The 26,768-nt window shown below is 34.8% G+C and overlaps 2 protein-coding genes across 3 annotated transcripts; one reads left to right on the top strand and one right to left on the bottom strand.

The window, feature by feature from the left end:
- Positions 1 to 1,039: 1,039 nt before the first annotated feature.
- LOC128993300 (hexosaminidase D-like) lies at positions 1,040 to 9,290 on the bottom strand. The gene is made up of 7 exons (XM_054417111.1): positions 8,723 to 9,290; positions 7,643 to 7,992; positions 6,700 to 6,908; positions 5,535 to 5,788; positions 3,732 to 3,920; positions 2,628 to 2,854; positions 1,040 to 1,836 (listed from the first exon to the last, which is right to left on the bottom strand). The coding sequence occupies exons 1-7, from the start codon at positions 9,060 to 9,062 to the stop codon at positions 1,612 to 1,614; spliced, it is 1,794 nt and encodes a 597-aa protein (XP_054273086.1). The 5' UTR covers positions 9,063 to 9,290; the 3' UTR covers positions 1,040 to 1,611.
- Positions 9,291 to 11,441: 2,151 nt separating this feature from the next.
- Positions 11,442 to 24,468, top strand: LOC128983445 (N-acetyl-D-glucosamine kinase). 2 transcript variants are annotated; one of them, XM_054402738.1, is made up of 8 exons: positions 11,442 to 11,794; positions 15,649 to 15,733; positions 17,106 to 17,204; positions 19,328 to 19,469; positions 20,522 to 20,632; positions 21,813 to 21,942; positions 22,207 to 22,381; positions 24,029 to 24,468. In XM_054402738.1, exons 1-8 carry the CDS (start codon positions 11,763 to 11,765, stop codon positions 24,287 to 24,289), a joined length of 1,035 nt encoding a protein of 344 aa, XP_054258713.1. In that variant the 5' UTR covers positions 11,442 to 11,762; the 3' UTR covers positions 24,290 to 24,468. The 2 variants fall into 2 exon arrangements, with proteins under 2 accessions (XP_054258713.1, XP_054258714.1); XM_054402739.1 differs by having other exon boundaries at positions 11,442 to 11,678.
- The last annotated feature ends 2,300 nt before the right edge of the window (positions 24,469 to 26,768 follow it).

Below are 26,768 nucleotides of genomic sequence, written 5' to 3' on the forward strand. Positions count from 1 at the left end.
ATTGTTTTATGCTTTTATACTAGAAAGAAGATTTTTTTTATTTAGCACCAACATGTAAAGTACCATAAGTTATTTAACAACATAAATTAAAAATAAATATACCTTAAACTACAAACAACAGAAAAACACTATGACTACTGCATATTTCGTTTGTTGACTTAATTTAGCCTAAAACCTATCGGTGGGAAACATGCCAAATTTAGCTAATCCAAAATAAGATGGTGAAAATTAGGTAACTCATATTAAAACAGAGAGATGGGGTTTTTTTTTTTAACCTAACATTTTATGGATACCCACGTTATTTGGTATAACATTTTCAAAACACAATTAAACAATGGGGGTAAAGTATCCTCTTGGAATTTGTTTAGTTTGGAATTGGGGTAGTTATTACGGTCACTTCTGTATGACTCACACGTTTGTAAAAATACTTTAAATAATCAACTAAACGAATAAGTCCAGCAAAGCCTGTTTGCTTAACAATATTTGGTAAACTTAGCTTACAAACAATATGTTATTATCATTTTACTTTATTCCGAGGCTGGTGGCATCTTTTAGCCTCGCTGCTCATCCCAGCAGGCGTGTATCGTTGCCAATTTTTGTTTAAAAATGTTTACGTGTTCAAGTCGTGTACGTGTTTTTGTGTTAAATGAACCATGACAAAGTCATTTGGTGGGAAGTTTTTTACTAGTGCTTGGCTGAAGATGACACAGTAGGCCTACTGTCGAAACACGTACCTATTGAAATTCACCATCCAGAATTTTGAGCTAATGACGTTAAAGTAATAATTCTTACAATAATTATCCCTAGCTCAGTGGCATAACAATGAATTTAAAACTTCTAATCTTGTTCCAACTTGAATAATACATATGTTATAGAGTTTTCACCAAGTTTATTTGAGGAAATAATAGGAAATATATTTTTCTGTACCATTTAGGCAATACCAGTTACCACTACCAGGCAACCTAATTTGGCCCAATAGTTATTGCTACAGTAGAAATGCAAACAACAACAAAAATACTTAAAGATAAAAATGGGATTTTAAAACTTCTTGATACTATGAAACAAATTTGTAAATGTAAACGATTTCAGTTTCAGTAAAGAGATACTTGGGATAAGAAAACTGAAGTATTATTTAAATAAAGTTTTCACATAGACTAATTTAGATTAGCCTAATTTTACAGGTAAATACATTCTTAAAGGTAACTTAAATATTATAACCAAAGGGAGGCTATTTTGATTTGGTAAGTCATGATAAGTTAGTTTACAGTTTGTGTAAACTTACATTTCGTGTAAGCCAGTCTTTTGTGTTTACTCACAGTTCAAGTTGACTTAACGTTCTATCACCAATATGTTGGCAAACATTTTGTGTTCATCCAAAGTTTGTGTTGGCTTAAAAATTTTTTTCACCGACAATTTTAGGTTGGGAATCAATTTGTTTCACCAACATTTCTTGTTTGGAAAAATGTTGTGTTCATCCACAGTTTGTTTTTGTCACATTTTGTGTTGGCAAAATTGTCTTGTCGACAACATTTGTGTTGTACATTTCGCGTTCACACAAAATATATTTTGACTAACATTTGGTGTTCACTCACAGTTTGTGTAGATCTACAGTTAATGTATCTCCAGCGGTCTTCTCGGCCACACTGTGTGTGATAACAGTTTCTCCCTCACGTCCCACATAGCTTGCAATCTCTGGTTCACCGGTGTGATGTAAGTGTAGATCCACTCTTTGATGGTCTCCGGATCAAACACATCGGTCATTCCTTTCCTCAGGTTCTGCTCCAGGTATTGCAGCTCCATCTTGAACCTATCCACTTCATTTGTAGCCCCCTCTACCTGTAATGAATTAGGAAGTTTCAAATTTTCTATTTATACCGCTCTAAGTGAAGTTTAATGCTGACAAGAATATGACAGACAAGAAAAATTTTTTGTCCAAATTTTTGGGTGGCTTAGAGGTTTGTTTTTAACCTCATTGTTATGTTGGCTAACAAGGGGAAATTAATTAAGATTTATTACTAAGCACTTATTAAGATTTTCTTCTCTAAAGTAGGAATTTTTTGGAATGAAAAAATTCAAGCAAATGTATCCCTGTTTTTGCGGTTTTTAATAATTTTGCTATTTTTTCCAACTGGATTTAAGATATAAAGCGATAGTATAAGCCATATGTAAATTTTGTAGGATTGAAAATTCATGATCGGTAGCAACTGATCATTACGTCACTACGATAGCGGTAGATGATAGCAATTTCACTGTGAACGCAAGAGATTCTGGAACCAATAGTGAATTTTAACCAGTCACAGAATTTGATAATCCTCAATATCATTAGTATCAACATTTTTTATGAAACTAGAATCGGAATCGGCTCATACCTTTTTTTGAGAGATAGCTGCAAAATTTACGGCTCCAAATTTTTCCATGGTTGACAAAATTCACAGCTTTTTAACAGCTTTGAGTTTTTTACAGTTGAGTAGGTACTAAAAGTGTCATGGTTGAATTAGCTGTGTTGGTGCTTGGCAGGATGTTTGGGCAACCAGAGTTCTCACACTTTAACACCTAAATCAGCCTTTCATTTCTATCATTCGGTTGGATGTAAATGAACTTAATTCCAGCACTAAACTTAAACTTACATGTGCAGGATTGGAGAACCCCGTGCGTTTATTATACTGAGATAACCATCCTTTGGCTTCACTGGACTCCTCCATTTGCGTGATTTGGTCCATGATATTTTCCAACTGATGAGCCTTCTCGTAGATAATAGAGCCGGGAAAGCTGCAGTGAGCTCCCATTTTAGGATGTAAAAGTCCAGGGCCGCATTTAAGGATTTCTTGAACTGCAGACGGCGGAGTACGCAACTCTGTGAAAAAAGTTAGAAATCGATAATTTCAATTTCCTACATAAATTGCAAACAGATTTATCTTTTGGGAAGTATAGTTGTTCTTGAAAATCCAAATGATGTTTCCAAAAGGGTTTGTGTGTAAATAAATACAAAAGTTTTAAAATGTGTGTAAATCTTTTTGTGTTGTCTCTGTTCTGTTTATTTGTCATCTGTTGTGTCCAAACACTTATGATAACATTTCACTTTGAGGGACTACATAGCTCTGATGTATTTGGAACTGAAGATTTTAATTTTAATTGGTAAGCATGTTATAGTTTGCTCATCATTACATTACAGCCATCGTGTAGAGCTCAAAAACAAATAATTTAATATCCTTAAGAGTTTTTTGTGCGTTTTAAGGGTTAACAGAAAATTCCCAAAAACTGTAAGTTACATATCAAAGTCCTATTTTATTTTTTTTTTAAAGTAAACTGTAGTTTTTGTTTAAATACTTTAACACTAAATTTCAAAAATGTATTCATGTCATACTATGGGATATTTACATTTGATCAAAGAATCTGTTTTCTCTTTCCTGTAGTAGCAAACCTAAGAACTCATTAAATATAATTTTATTTAAATGGTGAATACATCTGACATGTTTAAGGAAGAATCATTTTAGTAAAAATCCTCAGACTTCGGAATTTTGCTTAGTCTGCAGGTTTACTGCAGCGGCAATTATATTTCAAAGTTTCCTTTAAAAAAATTAATTTTGGGAGCATAGGTGTCCTGTGGCCAACATTTTTTGGGGGGGGGGGGCATACACAACATATCAACACTATAAACTATGAAAATGAGCTAAAATTTTATTTTTAGACATTCCCAAAAGTTGGGACGCCTATGTTTGGAAGATACTGACCGATTTCACTCTGTGCCAAGTAGCCCAAGTTGACGGCTAGTGACGGTAACCCAACAGGCAACAGCTCACAGAGAACGGCAAAGTGATCATAGCGTTGCCATCCGGTCATCATGATGCCTTTGAATTTGAGACGATCTTTGTGCATCGCCACAAGCTTCATCCACGACCGATGATTCTCCAGGTGATATTCTTAAAATGTTTTACACTAGATTAACTTGAGTTTCATTAATATTATACAATATTTAGTTAAGAAGTGTATTTGTTCGGTAAAGAAATACAGGGTGTTTAAAAAGAATGCCGGAATTTTAAACGGTCATTGCTTGGGGTCTATTTAAGATAATTAAACCATTTAGATGTCAAATTGAGGGGAAAAGAACAAAGTTTTTTTCTCATTCTTAGATATGATTCGGAATGATTTAATACAATTCAGATTTTCATCAATCTTATATGAGCATACAACTGGCAAAGTCTGTACGCTTAGGGGGATCGGCAGGTTTATCTGATGTCTTAACTGAATCTTTTTAGTTTTTAGGCACAACGACTTTTACAGATAACATCATAAACACTGACCAATTTAGGTTTGTTTAACTGAAGACTTGGTCAGGCAATCGATTTTTTCGGGCTTCTGATGCAGAATTGTCGGATTTCTTAGACTATTTCATCGCTTGTTTTTAGCCAGCCAGATGAATGTCTTTTCAAAACACTATGGTGCCTTTCAAAACTCATTAAACCAGCTTCAAATCTCTTCATTATCAAGTACATTTGAATTTAGTTTGATTTAACAATGAATATAAACTCATCTGTGAATGACAGATTACAATCTGTGCCTTCTGTTGTGCTGTAAATGTCGTACTGGCGACTGGCGTAAAGCATATGCGTCACAATAGCGGCCTACCACCGTGCATCTGTTTTGCACATGCCAAGGTCAAAGTTTCCTCCCTTGCTACACAGGAAACAAAACTTGGTTATTTTAGCTTCAATTTGACGTAAAAAACATTTAGTTACCTTGAATAGTACCCAAGCAATTATCATTTTAAATCCCGGTATTCTTTTAAAAACACCCTGTATTTCAATATAGGCTATTTGAAATGTAGGAAAAAAGGAATAATGGGAAAAATTAGAGACAGGGCTGAGTAAAAACTACTTTAAAACAGTACTCAGTATAATTAAATATAGTATTTTTGTGTTCCTTGAGCCAGGTAGGACTTTTTGTTTATAATTAGATTATTCCCATGTCTTGGGGCAGGTCAATCATGGTAAAATAAAAAGTGAAATTTCAATAAAAGCTGTTTTGTCCATTCCAATTGAGCTGCTCTAAATTTCAATCAAAATGTTACTCAAAATGTATGAATCTGATTTTCAGGGAAGGAAAACATAATATGATAGTAAATTTTTAATATTAGTTTTGATAAAGTGTGTGAAATTTGGTTTATTCAAAAGTGGTAAAATATGTTAAGAATGTAAAATGGTTTGTCAAAGCTGACATAATGAAATGCATTTGACTGTATTATATCCATTGAAGAAGGTGATAATTATCGTGACTCTAATTTGTGTATTCCCCTTTTATTTAGGTAGTGTTAGAATGATTAGGCCTAGGCTATATTGTTTTATTTTCAGTGGAGGCAATTCTTCAATACAGAGAAAATTCTCAAAGCCTTAAGACATAAGCTTGAAATGGGCTTGAATCAACTAGGTATTCACAATTAAAACCTCACTGGTCTTTGGCAGGATTTGTACCCACTTCTTCACTACAAAGACCCACGCTCCAAACACTTCATCCCAGACCTGACAAACATCACTAACCTATATCAGTGATGATCTTGTCGGGGCCAGTTGCTCCTTTGAACGCTGAAGCGATCCACACGGAGCCGAACACACTAGCGTACTTGTCCCACACAGCCTCCTCAAGGTAGGTATCGATGGTGGGGGTATACTTCCATACCACAGGCTCTACCAGCGAACCGAGATCAAACGCTGTTATCTCCGCGACGCTGAGCTTACGGAACTCGTCGTCCCAAACTAGCGGCTTGACGCCGGGATATTTTTCCTTCACGTATCTGAAATCAAATCTTGAATTATCCGGGGGGAATTATCTTTGGTGCATAGGAAAATCTATATGGAATAGGCCCCTTATTAGTTTTTTGACTGTGGGGGTTCTGTAGCTTCGATGAGGAGAAGCCCATGTGGAACCCCTATCGGGTGGGTATCTCACAATTTTAAAATAATCAGGACATACAAATTTGGACAAAACATGATTTTCCACACTAAAAGTGACAAAAGTACTTGGGAAACGCATATACAATTATTTGAAGTCAGTTGGTAATATTTTTCAGGTTTCTTTCCTACTTCCAGGATTTCCAGGACACTAGTAAACCGTGTTTACTGAACAATTAATTGCTCTCTACATCCATTGCTACCTAATGATTAGCTCAACTCTTCAAATCAGACGAAGCCTCACTAAATTTGATAGGAGATCTGAATTTGGCCTTAGTAAGGATATAACTAATGTTTCTACAAATATTTTGTAGCTTGAAGTTTTTTTTTATTTAGAATTTACTTGGGTTACAAAAACCTTAGTGCTCCCCTGCTTGAGGATGAAATTTTAAGTTTGAAATAAAACCATAGTTGATTTACGGAAAAACAGCACTTCCTACACTCATCTCCATTCATTCTTGGCTTAACATACCTACATTCGCATAGTCCCCATTTCAGAATAAAGTTAAGTACCGGTAAGTTTACCGTACTTGACAATACAATACATCAGGAATGTTTAAACAAATAGGCCTAACTTATTTGTTAAAACGTGATATGGAAGCTAAACAGTTTCAATCTGAAAAACTTCCACCAAAAGGTAATCTAATGTATACCTAAAATTATTTTTTTAACAAAACAAATTAGATGTTCAGCAAGAAAAACCATGCAACTAATAGGGCTACAGTGCTTAGAATTTTAAATAAAAACGACCAACCTCGCAACTTTGTTAACGTGACTCAGAAACAGCTGTTGTTTGCTCCAGTTGTTCTTCACCAAGACGTCGAGACATCTATTACACTCGGCTAAGTTGTAGACTTCATCGCAGCCTATATGTAGGTATTTGACATCCGGATGCAAAGACATCACATCGTCAATCATACCCTTCAGTAGAGGCATTGTGCCGTTGTGGCTTGGGCATATCACCTGAACAGTTTTACCGTTAATGAATATATTTAGACATTTTGTCAGCATTAAAACTAACGATCCATATTATAGCCCTTGTGAGAGAAATTAGGCTATTCTCACTTCTATTTGTATACAAAAATGTCTTCAACAACCATAGTGCAGACTAGTTTCCTTGGAAGTGTAACATTGTCAAAGCGAGTTAAACGTAGAAAAATCAAAATAAATGTATGTATAAAACACGACACAGACATGACATAGAACGAACAAAGATTACACTAGGCCTATCATCGTTCGTTCTGTGTTATGTCCGTGTCTAATACTTATTTAGGCTTTTTAATTTTTGTACAATATTACGCTTGCAACAAAACTAGTCAGCACCAATAGTTGTGAAGAAACTTTAAACTACAGACAGAGGTTAGCAAAATTTGTCAGTATTAATTCATCGTCAATAAGTTAGAGTTAAAATATGTCATAGTCAAGCAATAACACAAAACACTAGGCCTACCGGTAATGAAAGAACAAACCATAAGACCTTACATTTACCAGGCAATATTTTTTAAAACCACATCCTTTAAAAAATACAACTTTCACAATCGTCTACCTAAATATTCCTAATCTTGACTAAAAAACAAATTCATTAAAAATTCTGAAAAACGGGATTAAAGATTGTTTCAACTTTTTACTCTTATCCTTATCTCAACCTGTACTTTAAGGAAATAAATTTACCTTAAACATTTACACTAAAAAATTACCTGTGGATAACGAGGCACTTCTCTAAGATGTTCATATTGTTGAAGCTTCAAAACAAATTCCAAATGGCCAAATGTTTGGACTAGAGGTATAATTTCTAGATTATTTTCTTTGGCTTTATTCAATATATGTTTGATCTCACTCCTCGAGTAACTGTTTGAAGCTGATACGTCAACTGAAGTGTAAGGAAACATATCTTCATATTCTATCAATAGACCTGTTGCTCCAAGTTTCTTAATCAAAGGGAAAAATTCATCAAAATATGAAACTTTTGGTGGTGCACCTTTAAGGTCCAAATGGACAATTTTATCTCCGTTGAACAAGGATGGTGCCCCCTTTCTTGAAAGTTTACCTGGAAAACCCATCAAATTAGCAACATGTAACGTAATTTTTAAAAGAGGTATTAGGTCACATTTCCCTACAGGACAGAAACTTGGGACTCAGGGCATAAAATAACATGCTAACTGGACGACACAATTGTCGCCCAGTGCTGAGATTTTGTCGCCCAGTGACTATGGCAATATATAATCGTTGTACAAGCAAATATAATTGAAAAATTCAATAAAAAGACACACAGAAATGTGTGATTTTCACTTACTTAAAATTAAGCAAAAATTTCTGATGGGGGGAACTCTCGGACCCCCCCACGCAAGTCCGACGCCACTGTCGCCCAGTGAAAATCCCTTTAAATATGCTTTGAGAGGTTAATCAAAAACATCATTGCAAAGCAAACATTAAGTTACTAAATATTACAACTAACTTAGTTAAGTTAGTGGTATGATAAATTTATGAGGTATTTGTTTTCATCTTACTACACACAGTAAGTAGCTGATTTCTGTAGGCCTACTCTTCAGGTCCACAGAAAACCAGCACTCGGCAAGCCTCATGCTTGCACCGTAAACACCTAGACTTTCGGCCCTTGTAGCGTAATATTTTGTTACAATTGTTTCCTGGGTGTTTAATATAAAGTGTAACAGGGAGGGGCATTTTATTTCAAAGAATATGCCAACAGTACGAGGTATACAGATTAGAATGGTTATCGGTTATGCACTTAAGGTAAAAATACAAAGAAGGGAACTTACTGTTTCCAGAAGCTGGCCACAGATGACCTGAAGCTGACCAATGGTTTTGTGATAATTGACCAGTCAAAGTATTTTTATAATTTGCCAAAATGTCATTAGGCATTGCCTCAACATCTAAGGACTTTCCATACTCATTTGCAAGATGATTATCTTTAGGACTAACATTGAGTGATTCACTGAATGAAAGTTGATAGATTACGAATAAGACTGTAAGGCTAAGAATAACTAACATTATTTTTCTCATGTGAAATTGAAACATAATGAAGGGCCTAGGCTTAGGCCTTTTGTCTCTTACAAAATTGAAGTCATCTAATATTTTTAAATTAGTATGATAGTCCATCCAAATAAACCCTTTTCAACTGCAAGCCTTATGTGTACATAACTAAAACATCAATAATTTTCATTACTAAAATTTTGAGGACCTAAATGTGAATCGATTATTGAATTGAAAAATATAAAAATTGCTAATCAAAATACATTACGATTTTGAAGTGTTGTTCCATTAATAATTATAAATTTAGATGAATGCTTAGACACAACAACAACATAACCAACCGCTGCGCTGATAGCTTTGACATGACAAATAGTGATGGGAGAATCGAATACAGAATCGAATAGTATTCGAATACAGCCCGAGTATTCGTAGATTCGAATACTTCAGATTCGTACGAATACTTTTTTGTGAATACTCTTGACCTCAGAATTTGCAGGATTTCTATTCGGGGGATTCAAAAATGTATTCAACACTTTTTCAACTACTGAATTCCCTTTTGAATATCTTACGTTACGAATCCGTAGCATTCGTAAGAGTATTTAATGTTTTTACTGCAGCATTTGTTTTCATCTATTCGTTATAATTTTACCATTAGCCCTATAATTTACATAAGATTATTATTAATCGTTAACATTTAGAATATATTGGATACCTATTTAAAATATTAGGTTACTACTGGTAGAGGGCAATTGAATAGAATTTATTATAACTACAACCGATTTATATAGTTACATGGCAAAATAACATGCATATCTGATGTAAATTATCCATACAAATGAATAAGACATATTATTAAAGATATTAATTAGTTAATATAATAGAAAATAATACATTAATAAGACTGTAACTGACCATGAAATAATTATAAGTCAAAATAAATGTACCTTTTAAAAATCATATAATTTAAAATTACATTGAATAAATTATATTAATGAATTAATTACTGTAAAACGAAATAACAGTGGCCAAAAGAACCGTTGCATTATGAAAAAAGAATTACACACTCATTTTCCATGCTTTGCAGACTCAAAGGTGTTTGAATACAAGTATTCGTAAAAGTATTCGAATACAGGGGAGGCTACGAATTCACTGTATTCGATTCTTTAAAGTATTCGATTCTCCCATCACTAATGACAAATTGACATCATAATAATCTTATCACATCTGAGCAGATTCGCCTTGATTTCGTTAAAAAAAAGCTCCCTACAACATAGAGTAATTAGTACAAGCCAAATTACTAAAGCATGGTAGACCATTGAGTTTGTATCATTATTGATGATATAGCTAAATGAATAAAATTGTTTTTACTGTAGATTAAGTTAGTACACTCTGCATTATTGACTATACTCACTATTATTGTTGCACTTTTTAAGTAAGTGAACTTTTCTACTAACGTAAAATTCTTCTTAAATGCTCTTATAAACAAGAGTGGCACAATTATTGCTAAACTACCATCAGGGGCCCATTTCATAATAAAGTACAAATTAATATTATAAGTAAATCAGCTGATCGCCCAATGCAAATCTAATGGAAATTACAATTTACAAGTTGTAACTTGTAGTTTATTATGAAATGGGCCCCTGCTGTTACCTTTTACAAAGTTTCACCGTTTCACACATTCCATCCGTATTCCACCCCAATTGTTTATTTGCCCTGATTCGTATGATTCAAAATGAAATTAAATAAATGATTTATTGTCGTTAAAACTACAAAGTTCATGACAATCGTCACAAGAAAAACAAAACAATAAGATGACTCGCTGCTCTGGCTCTGGCAAACTCTGACCCTGACCTCAGAAAACACACAGTAACGTGTTGCCTCTTACAGCATTTCAGGGATAAAATTGGTTACATTTTTACTGTTAGGTTATAAAATAATAGGGTGGCTAGTCTAGACTAGACTAGGGTGTATTCCTGAAAAAGCCGGGACACCTTCAGTTGCCCACATCCCGTTTTGGGCTGCTGCCACTCAGCTTTAACTATGCCCTGGTGGTAAAATAATAGTCTATACTTCCATAACACTTTTTATAGGCTTTCATAAATTTGTTTAGGCCTATTGTATACTACTGGGATGTTTTTGGGCAATACTGAACGTATACTACTTGTTTCAAGGACATTTTTAGTGCATTGTATGTTATAGCAAAAACCCGGGACAATCCGACAATCGTGGTTTACAAGTTTGGTCATCCTATTATGTTATCCTAGTCATCCTCTATGCGCTGTGAACCAGTTTTCATCGAATCGAAGTATTCATCTTGATATTGTATAATATTCATAGATTCATCGTTATCCGGAATATTAGAGCAACACTCCTATGACGTCATCAGTCTCGTGCTCTGCGCTATTTTATGGCTAGACAAAATCTATGTCCTGTCCGTCCTGTCCAACCTCACTCAAAATCAAATCAAACCAATGGGCGTCTGCTCTGCGCGTCCGTCTCCGTCGTCTGTCGTGTTGTGTTGTGTTGACTGTTGACGTTTGCGTTGATTGATTGAGCTAGGTTCGGGAATTAGAAATTTGTTTATCGTTCGTTTCAGGTTTCAGTCCAGTGGCACTGTCAGTGGGCCTTTGGCTGAAAAGAAAGTGTGACTTATAATTGAAGTAGATGGTCAATTAGTCTCGTTTAAGTGTTAACTTTCAGGCGTAGCCCACTGTTATTCAAATCTATGGTTTTAAACTTAGGGTAGGTTAGAAAAGTAAACATTCACAGTTAAGTTTAATTGAAGTAGTGCGTTTTTTAAACAAATATTATAAGGAATCTAAGATAATGCCAGGAAATATATATGGAGGGATCGAGGGGTAAGTTTTAATTATAAAATAATGTTTACCATCTAGCTATTCTGGTTTTCTAACAACGGAGTGTTCAAGAAATGGATTCAATAAGTTAGGCCTATTCTAAGCGAAAGCTCAGTTAGATTCAAATCTAAAATCTAGGTAACAATGATCTAAAAACATAGAAATCTGGTTTTGATATTTTATACCTACTACAATATTTGTTTGGTAGCCTAATTTTGAAACAAAAGATGCCTTTATTTACTGGACTTAAGTTAATGGATAATGAATCGCCTAAGAGTACCTAACAAAAGCTGCATAAATATCGGTTTCCATTGTGAACTTATCTCACTCGCTATTTCCCGTTCACACACTTAAGTTTTAACAGTTAGGCTAAGTTAGTTAAGTTAGGTACCTAACAGTGAACTCCATTAAAGAACAAACATTGAACAAATCTTCAAACCGGCTACCTGTATTTAAAATTATGTAAGGATTTCAATCCACAGGCTTAACTTATGTGTGTCCAAAATGTATGTATAGCAAAACTAGTTTATGATTAAAGCTTAACAAAGACAAACCTTTTGTGACCATACCACCTTAATATTGTTGATCTATTTTGGCAACCGCATGACTCATTTCCTTTGATCTAAAGAAAACTTAGGGCGGCAAACATTTTACATAGGATTAACTTGGCTGCACTTTAGTTTTTACACTTTAGTTGCACTTTAGGCCTAGTTAGTACATTTACTCACATAGGCTACTGCAGTTTGGTTAAGGTTAGGTTTACTTTAGAACAGTTTCATTTTATAATCAGCTGATAATTAATGTATAATGAATAATTGTAACTTTTCCTAATTTCCTGTACTCCCGATTTATGACCATCCATCTCTCTTTTTCACTCCTCCTCAGCACTTCCTTTTCTTTACATTTTTTATCAATCACTCAATATACTCTATGAAGTTTTCTCTTTTCCTCCCTGCCTCGCCTGTTGCTGTCTTTATAGTGTTTATGCTTGACCAAAATAAAAAAATCTGTATTTATTGTCACATTCTAAGAAGTAATTGTTTGATTTAGCCTTTATTAAAAAATGAAATGTCTAGCTATTTGTGAATTCTAATCCACTTATTAAATAAATTGGAGGCAACACGGACCATTAACTCCAGCAGACTCAAGTCAAAAGACATAAAAATATAGATAAAATCTGGCAGAACATTAAATTAATGTAGGAACATGGAATACCTAACTTATTAATGAATAATGGATTAGTCAGGATATTAAAACAAAATTTGACGTAAAAAGTTTCTTTAGTAGGCTAACTCAAAGTATTGTTGGATTCTACAAAAAGATTGCATACACAATTACATGTCTGTTGCTCAATTCACAAAAAAAAAACCATCCCCTCATCTTCCATCTAAGCAGTGTAGGCCTACCATTATTTTAAGCTTCCTCCAAATAATATGGTGAACCCCTAACACACCAGAACTATGACAACTAAAGCCTTGTTCTCACAACATGTGGGGTTAAACCTCAGAACTCCTTGATATGTCAACGGATCAGAGAATATGCGAACCTGACTGTTCTCACGGCGCGTGGCGGCTTGTATATGAGGATTCAAGATTACAGGTTCCTGTTCATAAGTAAAAAAAAAAAACTTATCTCATGCTCTTTACAAAACTTTTCAATACACCACTCCATTTTTATTCCCATACACTACAACCACACAATTGATCAAATTCGCTCCTAGTGCTTGGCTTGATGGTTTAAGAACAAGAACCACCTTGACGAGGCTAAGGTGCTGTCTCCAGTGAGACAACACTAGGATGCCCAACCTTCAGTTATCAAGCTCAGACGCATAAACCACACTTTGATCTGGTTATAAATATATGAAAAATCTACAAATTAAATTAGATAAATTGAACATTGGAGTAAGACATAAGACATTTATTGATCTTTAGGCAATTACATGCAATCGATCTTGTCATGGAAGCTTGAAATGCACAAGTCAGTCATAAGTACAACAGTAAAACATGCTACACTAAAGCAAAATAAGTGTTCATTCTACAAAACTAAATAAGAGTAGTAGGTATTTTTGAAAAACATCATGCAAAATTAATAGAGCTAATTTTGAAGAGGAATGCTTTAATAGAGGAGAGTAAAACCATAGATAAAAGGAGTCAAAACTATACAGTCAGAAGGTTATTAGCACAAAACATACATATTTATTTTTATAATGCTTAAGTTTGTTGGTGTATCACTATAATAATAATTATCTGTACCTTTCTGTAAGCTGAAAGAAAATTGTTTTGGACCAAAACCATTTGAAGGAATAGGCCTATATTTTACCTGAATTAAATTATATATGTTATCGTTGAATACGGTAACTAACTACGGTTATGTTCTTTATAAAATTAAAAAATTAAATGCTGGAATGGAAACATACTCAGAGTACGGCAATAAATTTATCGTATGAATATTTTTAAATTATAAAATCATAATATATGGGGTTAGTGGTTATCAAAATTAATTAAGCTAGGCCTAGGTTAAATAAGCCTGAATAAAAAGTGTGTCACTAGATTGCCATTGAAACCAAAGTTTAAATGAATTGGACCAAAATTGATAGAGCGTTAGAATAAGCATTATCTAGGCCTACATTTCTTAACACAACCACCCATGATTGAAAAGTGATATGTAATCTATTATGACCCAAAAATGAATATCAATTAGGCCTAGTCAATTAATTTGTTTTCAAGGAAAAGAAAATCATTAGGTTGGTTTTGGCCCAAATATTCCTAAAGAGTAAATTTCCTAATATCTATAAATTTGAAATAACAACTTCACCAATATTTTCAGAGTTTTTAATTTCATGTGGCCTTTCGCCAGCTATGATCATCATCAGACTCATCACAATGCTGGCAAAAGGCCTCATGAAATTAAAAATTCTGAAAATATTGGTGAAGTTTTTATTTCAAATTTATATTCATTCCGATATTACAAGTTCTTGAAGATTCCTAATAACTACCTGTGTTAATAAAATCAAAAGCTTAAATCTTTATCTAGAATGACAAAAATAGCTATTTACATTACAAGTGTAGTAAGAGCGTTTTTACATCACGCAGGTGAATGTTGTGCAACGAGCGGAAGCGAGTTGCATAATTCACCTAAGAGATGTAAACACGCTCTTGCGCAACGTGTAACGTACAAGATTTTACCTGACCCGACAATATACATGGGTTTACGTACAATATTTTTCATTATCCATTTCACTCATCGTCTAACAGTAACGTTCTTTTACAAACAAAAGCTAGGTTAGGAAAATACTTTTAAAGCATAACAATAACATTCAAGCGCACAGCTGATTTCTAGCGTTGAACGTCGATGCCTCCATAGAGGTATATTTTTTTAAGTTAAGCACTCAATGTTATTTAAATGGGTTTCATTACATCACCGAGTGAGTTTTTTCCAACTTTACATCACTCGAGAAGTAAGGAAGTTGTATACATCACGCTTGGGATAGGGAAGTTTAACATGGCGGGTTAGGTAAAAAATATTTTTGTCTGTGTATGTATTAGAAGCTGACTGTGTGCTGATGTTACTGATTTCTGCAAACTTTTAAATCAAGTTAAACTTATTGGACAACTTATTATAAGCTATAGAATATTTTATTTCACATAAATTATTTCATTAGCAGAAACTATTTAAGGGACAAAATATAATTTTTAACTGTAGGTAGCACAAAGTGAGTTGATTCAAAAAAATGACCTTCTATCCAAGTTTTCGTCTCCGTAGTGTTTAAGGACATTTTAACCGAAAGTTTATAAAGCTTGTCAATTGGAATTATGTCATTGTGTTTGTTAGGCTATAATGTCAACTGTTGATTTCAGAGGTGCCAGTGGATCTTGTGCAGTTTTATACAATGAAAAGGGTGAAGAACTAGCCATGGTGCGAGGACCCCACACAAACCACTGGGTAAGCAATACTTTTTTTTTTTTAAGAAATCTTTATTGTTTTTTCCATATACAACACAAAATACATTTACACATGAAAAAAAGAAAAAAAAAACAATAACCACCTTAGGTTAAAAACCTATGTTGGTGGATTTATACACTATCTTATGTTCTAAAAATCGAAGAGGCGGTTTTGTCCGGAGAATTGTTGAAAAACATTTTCCGTTACATTTCATTAAACATAGTACGGAGTGTCCCCAAACTCTACGAACCTTTTAATAATTTCTGGACCAAAGATAAACTAAAAGTTCACGTAACAAATCAAATGTTGAAAAAGGGGGTCAGTGGCCTTAAAATATTCAGTTTTCCTTTTTTGCTGTTTTTGTGAAGTTGGATGCCTACAATTTTTAAAATAAGCCTGCTTACTATGTTCTTTGTCTCTAAATTCTCAAGTTATAAGCCATTTCTAATCAAAACTTAATTTCAAATTGATACGCTCTTGATAAGTTCTAAAGTTTGCGCTGGACCAAATATCAGCAAATAGGTTTTGATTGCAGTCTTCAAGTACAGTTAAAGCAAATCATGATTATCGAGATGTGCTTATCAGTCAAGTAGTTCACTGCTTGAGTTTTCTACATTCAACCTGACCTTCCACAGTTTATTACTCGTTGCTTATTGGATTACGTAAACTCAAAGTAATCCTTTCTGATAATAGCTCAAGATGTATTTTATAACCTTACAAATTGTTTTTTATGAGAGACTAGCAGAGTACCTGTCCTAAAACATGCGTTGACGTAGATTTGTTTTGTCCTTATTGCTGTTACACCCGTGTTTTGCGACTAGTAAAGGACATGGAAAGGGACATTTTTTTAAATATACCCTAACCTCAATAGTTGGAAAACATCTAAAAAATCCCACAAAATAACATTCCTTAAATCATTTTCTGTCCTAAATCACAGCCACTCAATTCAATAGCTAAAATACAAAAGATTTACTAACACCACAATTAGCAATTGGCTAGACACCTTTCTTAACATAATCTTATCTAGTTGTTAATCGGTAATCTTCAAAACTATTAACAAAATTTAAAACACAAAACCAACTCGCAACATTGTAAATTTTCAAAAACAATTTTCATTGTTGAAATATAGATTTTTTCACCCCATCAGAAACCCAACTGCCAGAAGAGAACAGAATACAGGAACACCAATTGTCTCATGCTCAGCCTTGCCTCACTCGTTACATTTGGTGTTCCAATGTTCGGTTTGCCTCTTAAATGAAACTTGAGAACATAAAAATACTATTTAAGTTTTTGCCACTGGGAAAATAAGTAAATAGAGATAATATAGTCATGACTATTCCTTATTTTTAATTAAGCATTTTCATATTTTCAGCTCTTGGGGTTGGAAGGGTGTCATCAAAGACTTCAAGATTTAGTAGTCACTGCTCTTAAAGAGGCCAAGGTACCTCCCAGCACAAAACTGAATACATTAGTAAGTAAATTTTTCCTATTTCAAGCTGAAAATTATTAGTCATAAAATGTAGTTTATTATTTCAGTATTTTCATACCGTAGGCCTATTCTTATTTATATCAACCATAAAAAACCAAGAAGACATTCAAAATCATTTTTATACAACTTGGACTATTTGTTCATAATATGAATACAATATTTTGGAACTAGAAATAGTTCAGTCACTTAATAATTTTGTTAAAAAAGGGTAGAGATATCTTTAGGTTAATGTTAGAGTATTTCTTTTTCTTGTTGAAAGGTTTTTAGGAAAATAATACTTATATTCCTTCACACATATAGGCTAAACTGTGAAACGGTCACTTGTAGCGTGTCAGATTCAAATTTCACGAACAATCGAGGTTTCACACTCTACCGTATCAGCTGTCTGGTGAAAGCATGACGATTTCTACACTGTTGCATGTGCTGTTTGCGTTTACATTTCTCGAGTATGTTATGAAAACACCGGCAAACCTCAAGTGTCAAGTGTCTCGGTGTGTATGTGTGATTTTAATCTTTAAAAATAGTGTCACTTTGCTCAATAGTAGCACAAACAACTATTGCAACTTGTCTGATTGCAACTTAACCCTGCATCTGGCAAATGACTATTGACTAGTGGCTTTAAAACTATTTCCTCCACTGGCAAACGACTAGTCAATAGTCGTTTGAGCATCAATTTTTTAACCGCTTAGTTTCAACAGAAAACATCACTGTATTAGATATTGCATTATTATCATTTACACAGGAGATTCCAAAGTTTATTTTGACATAGGGTGGTCCAAAAAGAACTGACACATTTAAGCATACATTTTTATTTACAAAATTTCAACTAGATGGTTACATTTACATATGTACACTGTACAGATAAAAAAACTCATAAAGTTTGTGGTGATATTCAACAAATCTCAATATGGCCACTTTTTAAGGCTTTGCCGGCGTTAAATCAAAATTTAGCACATAGCACACATTTGCTGCATTTCTCGGGGATGGAATTAACATCGCATAGGCAACGCCGGCAGAGCCTTAAACGGTGGCCATACTGAGATTTATTGAATATCACCAAACACTTTTTAAGTTTTTCTATCTATAAATATGTAAATGTTTCCATCTAGTTAAAATTTCGTTAATAAAAATGTATGTTAAAATGTGTCTGTTTTTTTGGGCCACCCTTTAAATAGTTTGTTTAGTAACCATGATTTAACAATATTTTGAAAGCTAAGAATAAAAACATATAATGTCTCAACTGCGTGTTTAGCGCGGTGTGAGGTAAAATTCAATCTTATATTTTTACATACAAATAATATTAAATATGACTTTATTACTTTTTCCATATAAAGAACCTTTTTCTAAAAGTGTTGTCTATATCTTAGACTTTTAATAAAAAATCTTTTGTATTTTTCCCTGTCTCTAATTTTGAAAAAGTTTACATGCCCTTTTATTTGTTTTTGTTCTTACAAGTAAACAGTTTTACACATTCTTTTTTTGGTATCTGTCAATGGTTTAAATTTGTTCCTTGTAATGTCCTGAAAAAGAAAATATATAATAGTATGTACTTTTGTATGGTAGAACACAATTTATACAGCTCTCTAAAATAACTTGACTGGGACGGGTGGCGTCGTTCTGTAATCCAGCTACTAGGAGGTCACGAATTGTGGATATTTATAGGCATGCAATGTGGATGCGATACTCCCCAGTGTGGATTAACGTCCGCACAGGTGAGTACTACGACTATCCCCAGTACTATCCTGATAATTAGACCAATTCGTAATTACCAAGGGAAAAATGTGGTTCGGATTCCACTATAAACTGTAGGTCCCTTAGTTTCAATTAGCTGTATGGGCTATTAATTAACAGCTGTGTCTAAGGAATGTCGGCCTTAGTCACTAACAAGACTACAAGATCGCGCCACTCATCCTACACTCATCTCCATTCATACTTGGCTTAAAACACCTACTTTGTATGGTCGCCATTTCATAGAACAGTATTATTAACAGAACAGTATTATTAACAGAACAGTATTATTAACCTCTGTACATAGTAAAAAATGGCCTGACAGTAGAGAGATTTGTAGTTGCCAGATGCAGGGTTAACAACTTATCTCATTGCAGGGGCTGAGCCTGAGTGGATGTGAAGGGGATGACAGTTGTGAAGAGATGAAGCAGGGGATGGCTGAGAAATACCCAAACCTGAGTGAACATTACGTGGTCTGGAGTGACACTGTCGCTCCCGTCATTGTGGCTCATGAGGAAGGTCCGTGAAATTGAACGATTTAACACCTCAAAAGTTTATTTCAGATTACATTAATTGTTGCCAAAAATACAAAATGATTCTAAAGGTATTTTTTCTCCTTTGAGGTCGCCTGAGCTACGTGTGTTTGTTATCGAGTAGTTTAAAAAGAGTAATGATTCAGTCTTTCCAATTTAGCGGCAGTTCTGTGTTCTTTCAATTAGGTCTACATGGAGAGGTTCCTTCGCGATCATATTCAGGACAATCGACAAAATTAACCAGATTAATTCAAATTAATTTGTAGGGATGAAAATTAAGGTATCAAAATTTGTGTAACCGATAGTCAGACATGTTGAAAGCAGCCAATTGTTTTCAGGTGGGCCTACAAGGCCTGTTTCTCACAGCAGCACGAACTCTATCGAATGTTACTAGTCCCACACTAGGTTAGTAACCTACGGCATGGTTGTGCTACGGTCGGAACTTATCCATGTCACCCTTATTGAATGAATGTAAGGAACTGCTGCTGAGTTGCAATGACTGAATCATTACTTTGTAAAAATGACTCGATAACAAACACATGTTCCTCAGGCGACCACTGCTCTATGACTGCAGATAATGGCAGTTTGTAGGCTTTTCAATGAGCCTAACCCTACCACCCTCAGATGGACTGTCGACGAACAGTGCTCAGTAGAAAATATATGGTTTTTTTACCGCACCCTGTATAAGTAGCTACTTTCATTATTTTACCTTAAAAGTTTTTCTTACAGGTTTTCATCCTTACAAGCAACCTCTTGAGGTTTTAATTTGTGGTAGTTGCTCTTAGAGGTTTTTATCATGTTAACTTTCTAAAGGGTTTTACCTAATATTTCCTTAAATAGTTTTTTATTCTTACAAGCGGACCATATTTAAGAATTTTACTGAGAGATTTTTTTGATATGAGTAACTCCTTTGGTTTTCCATTCTTGCAAGATGTCTCTTTTAAGGTTTTTGTGAGTTCTTTGTAAGTTGCTTCTAGGAGGTTTTAATCCATCCCATTTCAAAGGTTTTAATTTCTATAAGTTTGTCTCTGTTTACAGGTGGTGTAGTGTTGATATCAGGAACGGGAACTAACGCACTCCTCATCAACCCCGATGGTAGCCAGAGTCGTTGCGGAGGTTGGGGCTTCCTGTTAGGCGATGAGGGGGGAGGTGGGTACAGCTCGTGACATCTAAGCTGGCACTTGGCGGATCACTACTAGTATTTAGTTCAAAAACATTATGTCCCGTCATGCGGGCTGCATCAACTGTCCTCGCGACCCATATGAAGGCGCTCATGTACATAATACAAGGAAAGGCAACCCCGTGAGGCAGCGGAAATGTTTGCAGTCCGGTCTTTTCCCTACCTCCACCCTCCTCCCGCCTACACTGCCCGCGCTAGGCCAAGTGCCAGCTTAGGTGTCACGAGCTGTACCTTTGACTAATAATTATAGAACTATACATTCCCTCCCCATGGTAAAGCTGTCTCCAGTTTATGAATCAAAATGGAAGTTGAGTTGAGCCAACGACAGATTGTATAACCTGATAGTATGACTTACTGTAATTGTTAGTGTCTTTTATGACATATAAATAATCTCAGTACAGTAATAAAAACATAAGAGGAAAAATAAAATTTGAGACTTTAGTGCAATCTGTAAGTGGCTCATTCAACCGTGTGCTTTTTTTAGTCAAAAATAGGCTGCATATTTTTTATATAAAGGGTGGCCGAAAAGTCTATTTACACTAAAGGTAAATTCAATTGGTGTTGATTAAAACCATGAATAAATTATTTTATTCAGAAATTTACCGTGAACTACACCAAGTGAGCATAATTTTGAGTCCAAAACATCGGAATGCATTCCTCCATTGTCTCGGCAAAGCTTGACTCCAAGTTCGTTGGCTCATTTGTTTCAGCATTTCTGGGGTGACTTGTGCAAAGGCTGCCCTAACTCTATACTGGGTGTTGCCGCGAACTAGGGCTGTGGCGGTGGTTGGGAAGGGAGAGTGAGGCTGCGTTCTCTCCCCCCACTGTTCCCTCACTACTCACTTACGAATATTTGATAATCAGTGGTGTTTAGTGTAATACGTAGGCCCTACTGCAATATTATGTAAAGGGAATTTTCGGCCACCACGTAGATGGGATGTCTACTTCAGTGTCCAAAACCAAAAGTTAAAAAATGGTACTATACAGGCCCTCTGTAGTGCGCTATGGGCCTAAAGATAATTGCGTCCTTCTCCACCTTCATTGTGCAGGAATTTTATTCTTCCTTGCACCCCCAACACCTAAAACCTCTTGCACCCCTGGGGGCATAAAAAGGGTATTTTTTATTTGACCAAACTATTGTTGTTGTAGCTTTTTGGATAGCACACAAACTGATTAAAGTCTACATAGATGAACAAGACAAGCTGGAAAAACCTCCAAAAAACTACAGCACCCAAAAAGCATGGGAGTGTGTTCAAAAGACCCTTATGGTAAAAGACAGGTAAGGAAATTAGTAATTTTTGCATCATGTTAAGGTTAGTGTGACTTTTTCTACGAGTTCAAATTTAACTATATTAGGTGTAGAGAATGTGAGGAATAGAAGTGTGAGGTGATAAATGGTGGTGGAAGAAAATATTATGTCTAGTTTATGGTCAGAGTCGGGAAGAAGCATCGATATGTATGTAATGTAAGATATTTTAAATAAATAGCACGAATAAGGACAGTTTAATTATAAATGCTAACAAATTTGTTCATGTTTATGTAGGTTTGACCTGCTGCCTCACTTTTATCGCAACTTTGAAAAGTCAGAGATAGCTGGACTGACAAAAGAGTTTGCGGACGTAGCTCGCCAAGGCGACCCACTTTGCCAGTGGGCATTTAGTGAGGCGGGACGAGCCTTGGCCAAACATTTGCTAGCCATCAGTCCAGATGCCGACAAGGTAACCCTGTAAATGTAATGAGTAAAAAATACAAATTATATTTACTTGTTGGATTTATAAGTAGGCTTAGCTCTTATTGATAATTTACGAGGGATATTTAGAAATTAAGGAACATTTTGGAATTTAATAAACATTTTATTAGAAAAAAGTTACTACAGTTGTACTACTCTTTTACATACTCACCAAAGAAACACCCAATTGGAGCACCTCGTTGTCATTAAAACGCTTATGTGTTCATTTTGCAAACTAATAAAATTCACTCGGAGCAAAGTTTGGACTGTAGGGTGGTTAAGGGGAAATCTATAATTTAAATGAATGGAATACACTGTTTCTTGTGTTGTGTGTTGTTTGTTGTTGTGTGTGTTTACACTGTTTCTTGTTATTGTTACTTTTTTTTCACAATGTTGTAACTGTTGCAATTCACTCAAACTGTCCACCACCACCACCCAACTTCTTACTCATTTATTGATGTTTTCTATTGTATTATCTTGTTGCATGTAAATCTTGTCTAATGTATTATTTTGTAAAATGGCGATTGCCGTCGGAATGAATAAATAAATAAATATTGCATGCAATTTGCCGTGGGAAATCGGGTATATTTGGGACATCAACTTTAAGTTTGACCATTTTAAAACTGAATGCACGATTTCCGGAAGAACATCCATTTATTGCTTTGTTTTCGAACATTTCTCACACCTTATGATAGATTTCCATACTTTTAAGTTTATGGCCAGCAAAAACCTTTTAACAAACCCCACCTCACAACTAGCGGGATTTTTAATCGCAGCATACTTATGTAATGTTGTGACAACGAGCAGCCCAACTATTTTTCCACTATGATGGCTGAACAGTATTGAGGAGGCGAACTTGTCTGTATTAAAAAGTGTGCCAACAATGTCAGCCTTCTTTTTTTTCTGAACAGCTCTTGTATTTGTCTGTTAGTCGATACAGTAGACTCCCTCTTATCCGGACATCTTTTAACCAGACATCGGTTTAACCGGACTACACTCTGCGGAAATGACATCTCTTTAACCAAACAATTTTTATCAGCACATCGGTTTAACCGGACTAGATAGGTAGGAAGTGGGCGGTACTGAAACGTCTGTTCTCGTGGGAGAGATTTGAGACCAGTGATCACGTGTCTAAGTACAGTGCTCTCCTAAATTTAAATCAAATATTTGCGTTACTTAACAAGTTTTTGGGGACATCGGTTTAACCGGAAAACCCGTTATCTGGACTGGCATCGGTCCTGAGGAGTCTGGATAAGAGGGAGTCTAGAAATTTTGTTTCAAAGAGATTTACAAGCGTTACTTTAGTTTATATAATGTTTTTAATGCATAATTTTGTTTTAATGTGTATGCCTTATAATTTACCTGCCTGAACTGTAGCACCCATATGTACAGTTACGATAATGCAGAACTTATCAGCATGCTTATGTTACTTAGTTTACTGTTGGGCGTTAGCTGCCAAACATTAACTGTTGTCCTATAGCTGCATTGGGTCTGGATTAATGATGGGTTTCTCTATTTATATACTCTGGAGTATTTTCTCAGGTAAGCCATCCTATTTCTATCCCGTTTCAATTGATCTTAAAAAATAAATATCAATAAAATGTAACATGTGTATAACATAAAATATTGATTGCAGAGTCTATTAGAATGTGAGGGCGGTCTACCAGTTGTATGCGTCGGTTCCGTTTGGAGAAGCTGGGATCTTTTAAAACCAGGATTTCTGGACCAATTGAACTCGGCTGACGAGAAGAACTGCTTAAAAGAAGCATCACTAATACATCTCAAAACATCAGTGGCGTCTGGCGCCACATACCTCGCGGCAAAAACGCACGGCTACCATTTCCCTAGAAACCACTCCGACACTTATGAGGTATTCTTCCACTACGTTCGGGAATAGTCGACAAAGAAACAAATTGACTTAGAATGTAAACTGTGATAGTACTACATTTAAAATCTCATAATCGAATGCTCAAAGTGGCTGTTAAATTGTACGGTAATTTTAGAGTGAAATAATCTAATATATAAAATTCTCGTGTCACAGTGTTTGTCTGCAAACTCCTCCGGAACGACTTCACCGATCGTTATGAAATTTGGTGTGTAAATTCTGTAGGTATGCGAATCGGACGTAAACTATTTCCCGTTTCGAAATTCTTAAAAGGGCTCCGCCCCAGTGGCTCTGGAGTTTCCCATGTTAACCTTATGAGAAATGGAATTAATGAATCTTAACAGCTGTTTCAATTAAACAAGTTGGTTCTGTTCTATGATGTTCAATAGCATTTAAGTTACAAGGATTACCAACAGGGTGCAGCACTATTATTTCTTTTACATTTATGACAACAGCTAATTTGCAACCAAAAGGTGAGTGAGCGTAGCGAACGAACTTCAACCTGGAGGCGAGTGAGCGTAGCGAACGAGCTAACCTGAAGGCAAGTGAGCGCAGCGAACGAGCTCCAACCCAAAGGTGAGTGAGCGTAGCGAACGAGCTCCAACCCAAAGGTGAGTGAGCGTAGCGAAGGAACTTCAACCAGGACGTGATTGAGCGATGCGAACGAGATCATCTTGAAAATTAAACGTAACGGTACTTTCTTTCCATCGGTCTGTCTTAGGGGAAACCTATAACTTAGGCGATACGAAGTTCGCCGGGTCAGCTAGTTTAAGTATAAAATTTTGATTGAGTGATTCCGACTATCGAACAAAATGTTTGATGAAATATAATGTCTTCATATGAAATAATCTAAAGTTGATTTGTCAAAATCAACATGTGAACTGAGACATAACCATTTTCAGGTCCGAAAAAGGAGAAGAACTATAGGCTGGGTTAGGCTACTCTTGTTTAGTTTTCAATAAATAATTAACATTAGCCTATTCTCAAAATATCTGAAAATGCTGTAGCTAATCAAATTTATTTCAAAACACTACCTTTTGACAGAGCCACGATGTAAAAACTTTTTAAACTTATAAAAAAAAAATTAGGTATCCAAGTTTATGATATACATCAACTATTATTGTCTCCCAATTTTAAGTTTTTTTTTTGTTATCCGTGTATTTTTAACTTTTTAAATGTTTAAAAGTTTAAGTTTTCGTAAAGATATACATGTACATATTTGTATTAAGGTTTTCCTAGAAAACTTGTGTATATTTTAGAATATAATACATGTCTTTACTACATTCCATTATTATAATAGTTTTTAAGTTTTAGATGTTAATCAAGAAGCCCCAGCAAAGCTGGTTTTCAGTGCTTCTTTTACTGAAATATTGTACAGTCGGAAATAAGAGATCTTTAAGTTCTGGTAAGGTAAAACATATTGCCTATACATACACTCATATAGGGTGCTGAACTGTGTTCAAAAAGTTACTGGGACTAGTCATGCTTATGTGAAGGTATTTCATTCATACCACAATAATTATCCTTCACCAAAATACAAATCTTGGTATGCCAGTAGCTATTTTAAATGCAAATAAGTAATAAAAACTGGCAAAGATTTTGTTAGATGAATACATATGCATACATGTCATCAGGTTTATGGTAGAATATAATGTGTTTTACAATAGTTGTTACCCTTTTGTAAAGTATGTCTTGAATACCTTGTACAGGGTTAATAATGATAATCAATTGACTAAATGATCAACAACAATAACGGTTTTCGATTTTTCTTGTTAATTTATAATAAAGAAATACCATTTTGTTACAATTGTGGTTTTATTTGTTCAAACTTTTTGTTACCTATTTATTTACCATACTACCTATGACATTATCATTTTCAACCCTTTGAGTATAGGTTTCTATTTTTGATCGTTTGGGAAAATGGCGTGCGGCGACCTATACTCCTCGCCATTCGGTTACGTTTGGAGGCGCTGAATATTTTATAGTTTAAATAAATGAATAAGGGGAATTACGGTTTACATTGATTCAATGAGGGTGGTTTAATTATTAAGGATATTAGAACTGATAATGGAATGGATAATAAACATAGACAATTAATTACGTCACTAGCTTTACTAGCGTGTTTTACGCATAATAGAGATCGATGGTTTTACGTTTTAAATTCCTTCAACATGTGACCAGTTATTTTGTTCAAATGAATATTATTTTATTTTTGACTCAGCTGTTTACCAAAACAAACTTTATGTTGATGCTTTTACTTTTCTTTGTTTACACTTATTTATTTAGCAATTGATGCAGTGAAATTGATATATAGGATATTTGTGGACGATTCGTTTAATGATGTCAGGACACCAACGTTATAATTATGTGTACTGTGAATTTTGTTGGATGTTTTAGTTTTATTTTAGGGGTTTTCTATTCGGCCTACTGGAAATTGTGTATAGTATGAGTAGTTGTATTGTGTTGATATTGATTATGGAAGAGGCATGTA

Source organism: Macrosteles quadrilineatus, unplaced genomic scaffold (genome assembly GCF_028750875.1).
Source record: "Macrosteles quadrilineatus isolate MER2022 unplaced genomic scaffold, UCM_ALF_1.0 Scaffold_1__1_contigs__length_201487025, whole genome shotgun sequence".
NCBI lineage: Eukaryota > Metazoa > Arthropoda > Insecta > Hemiptera > Cicadellidae > Macrosteles > Macrosteles quadrilineatus.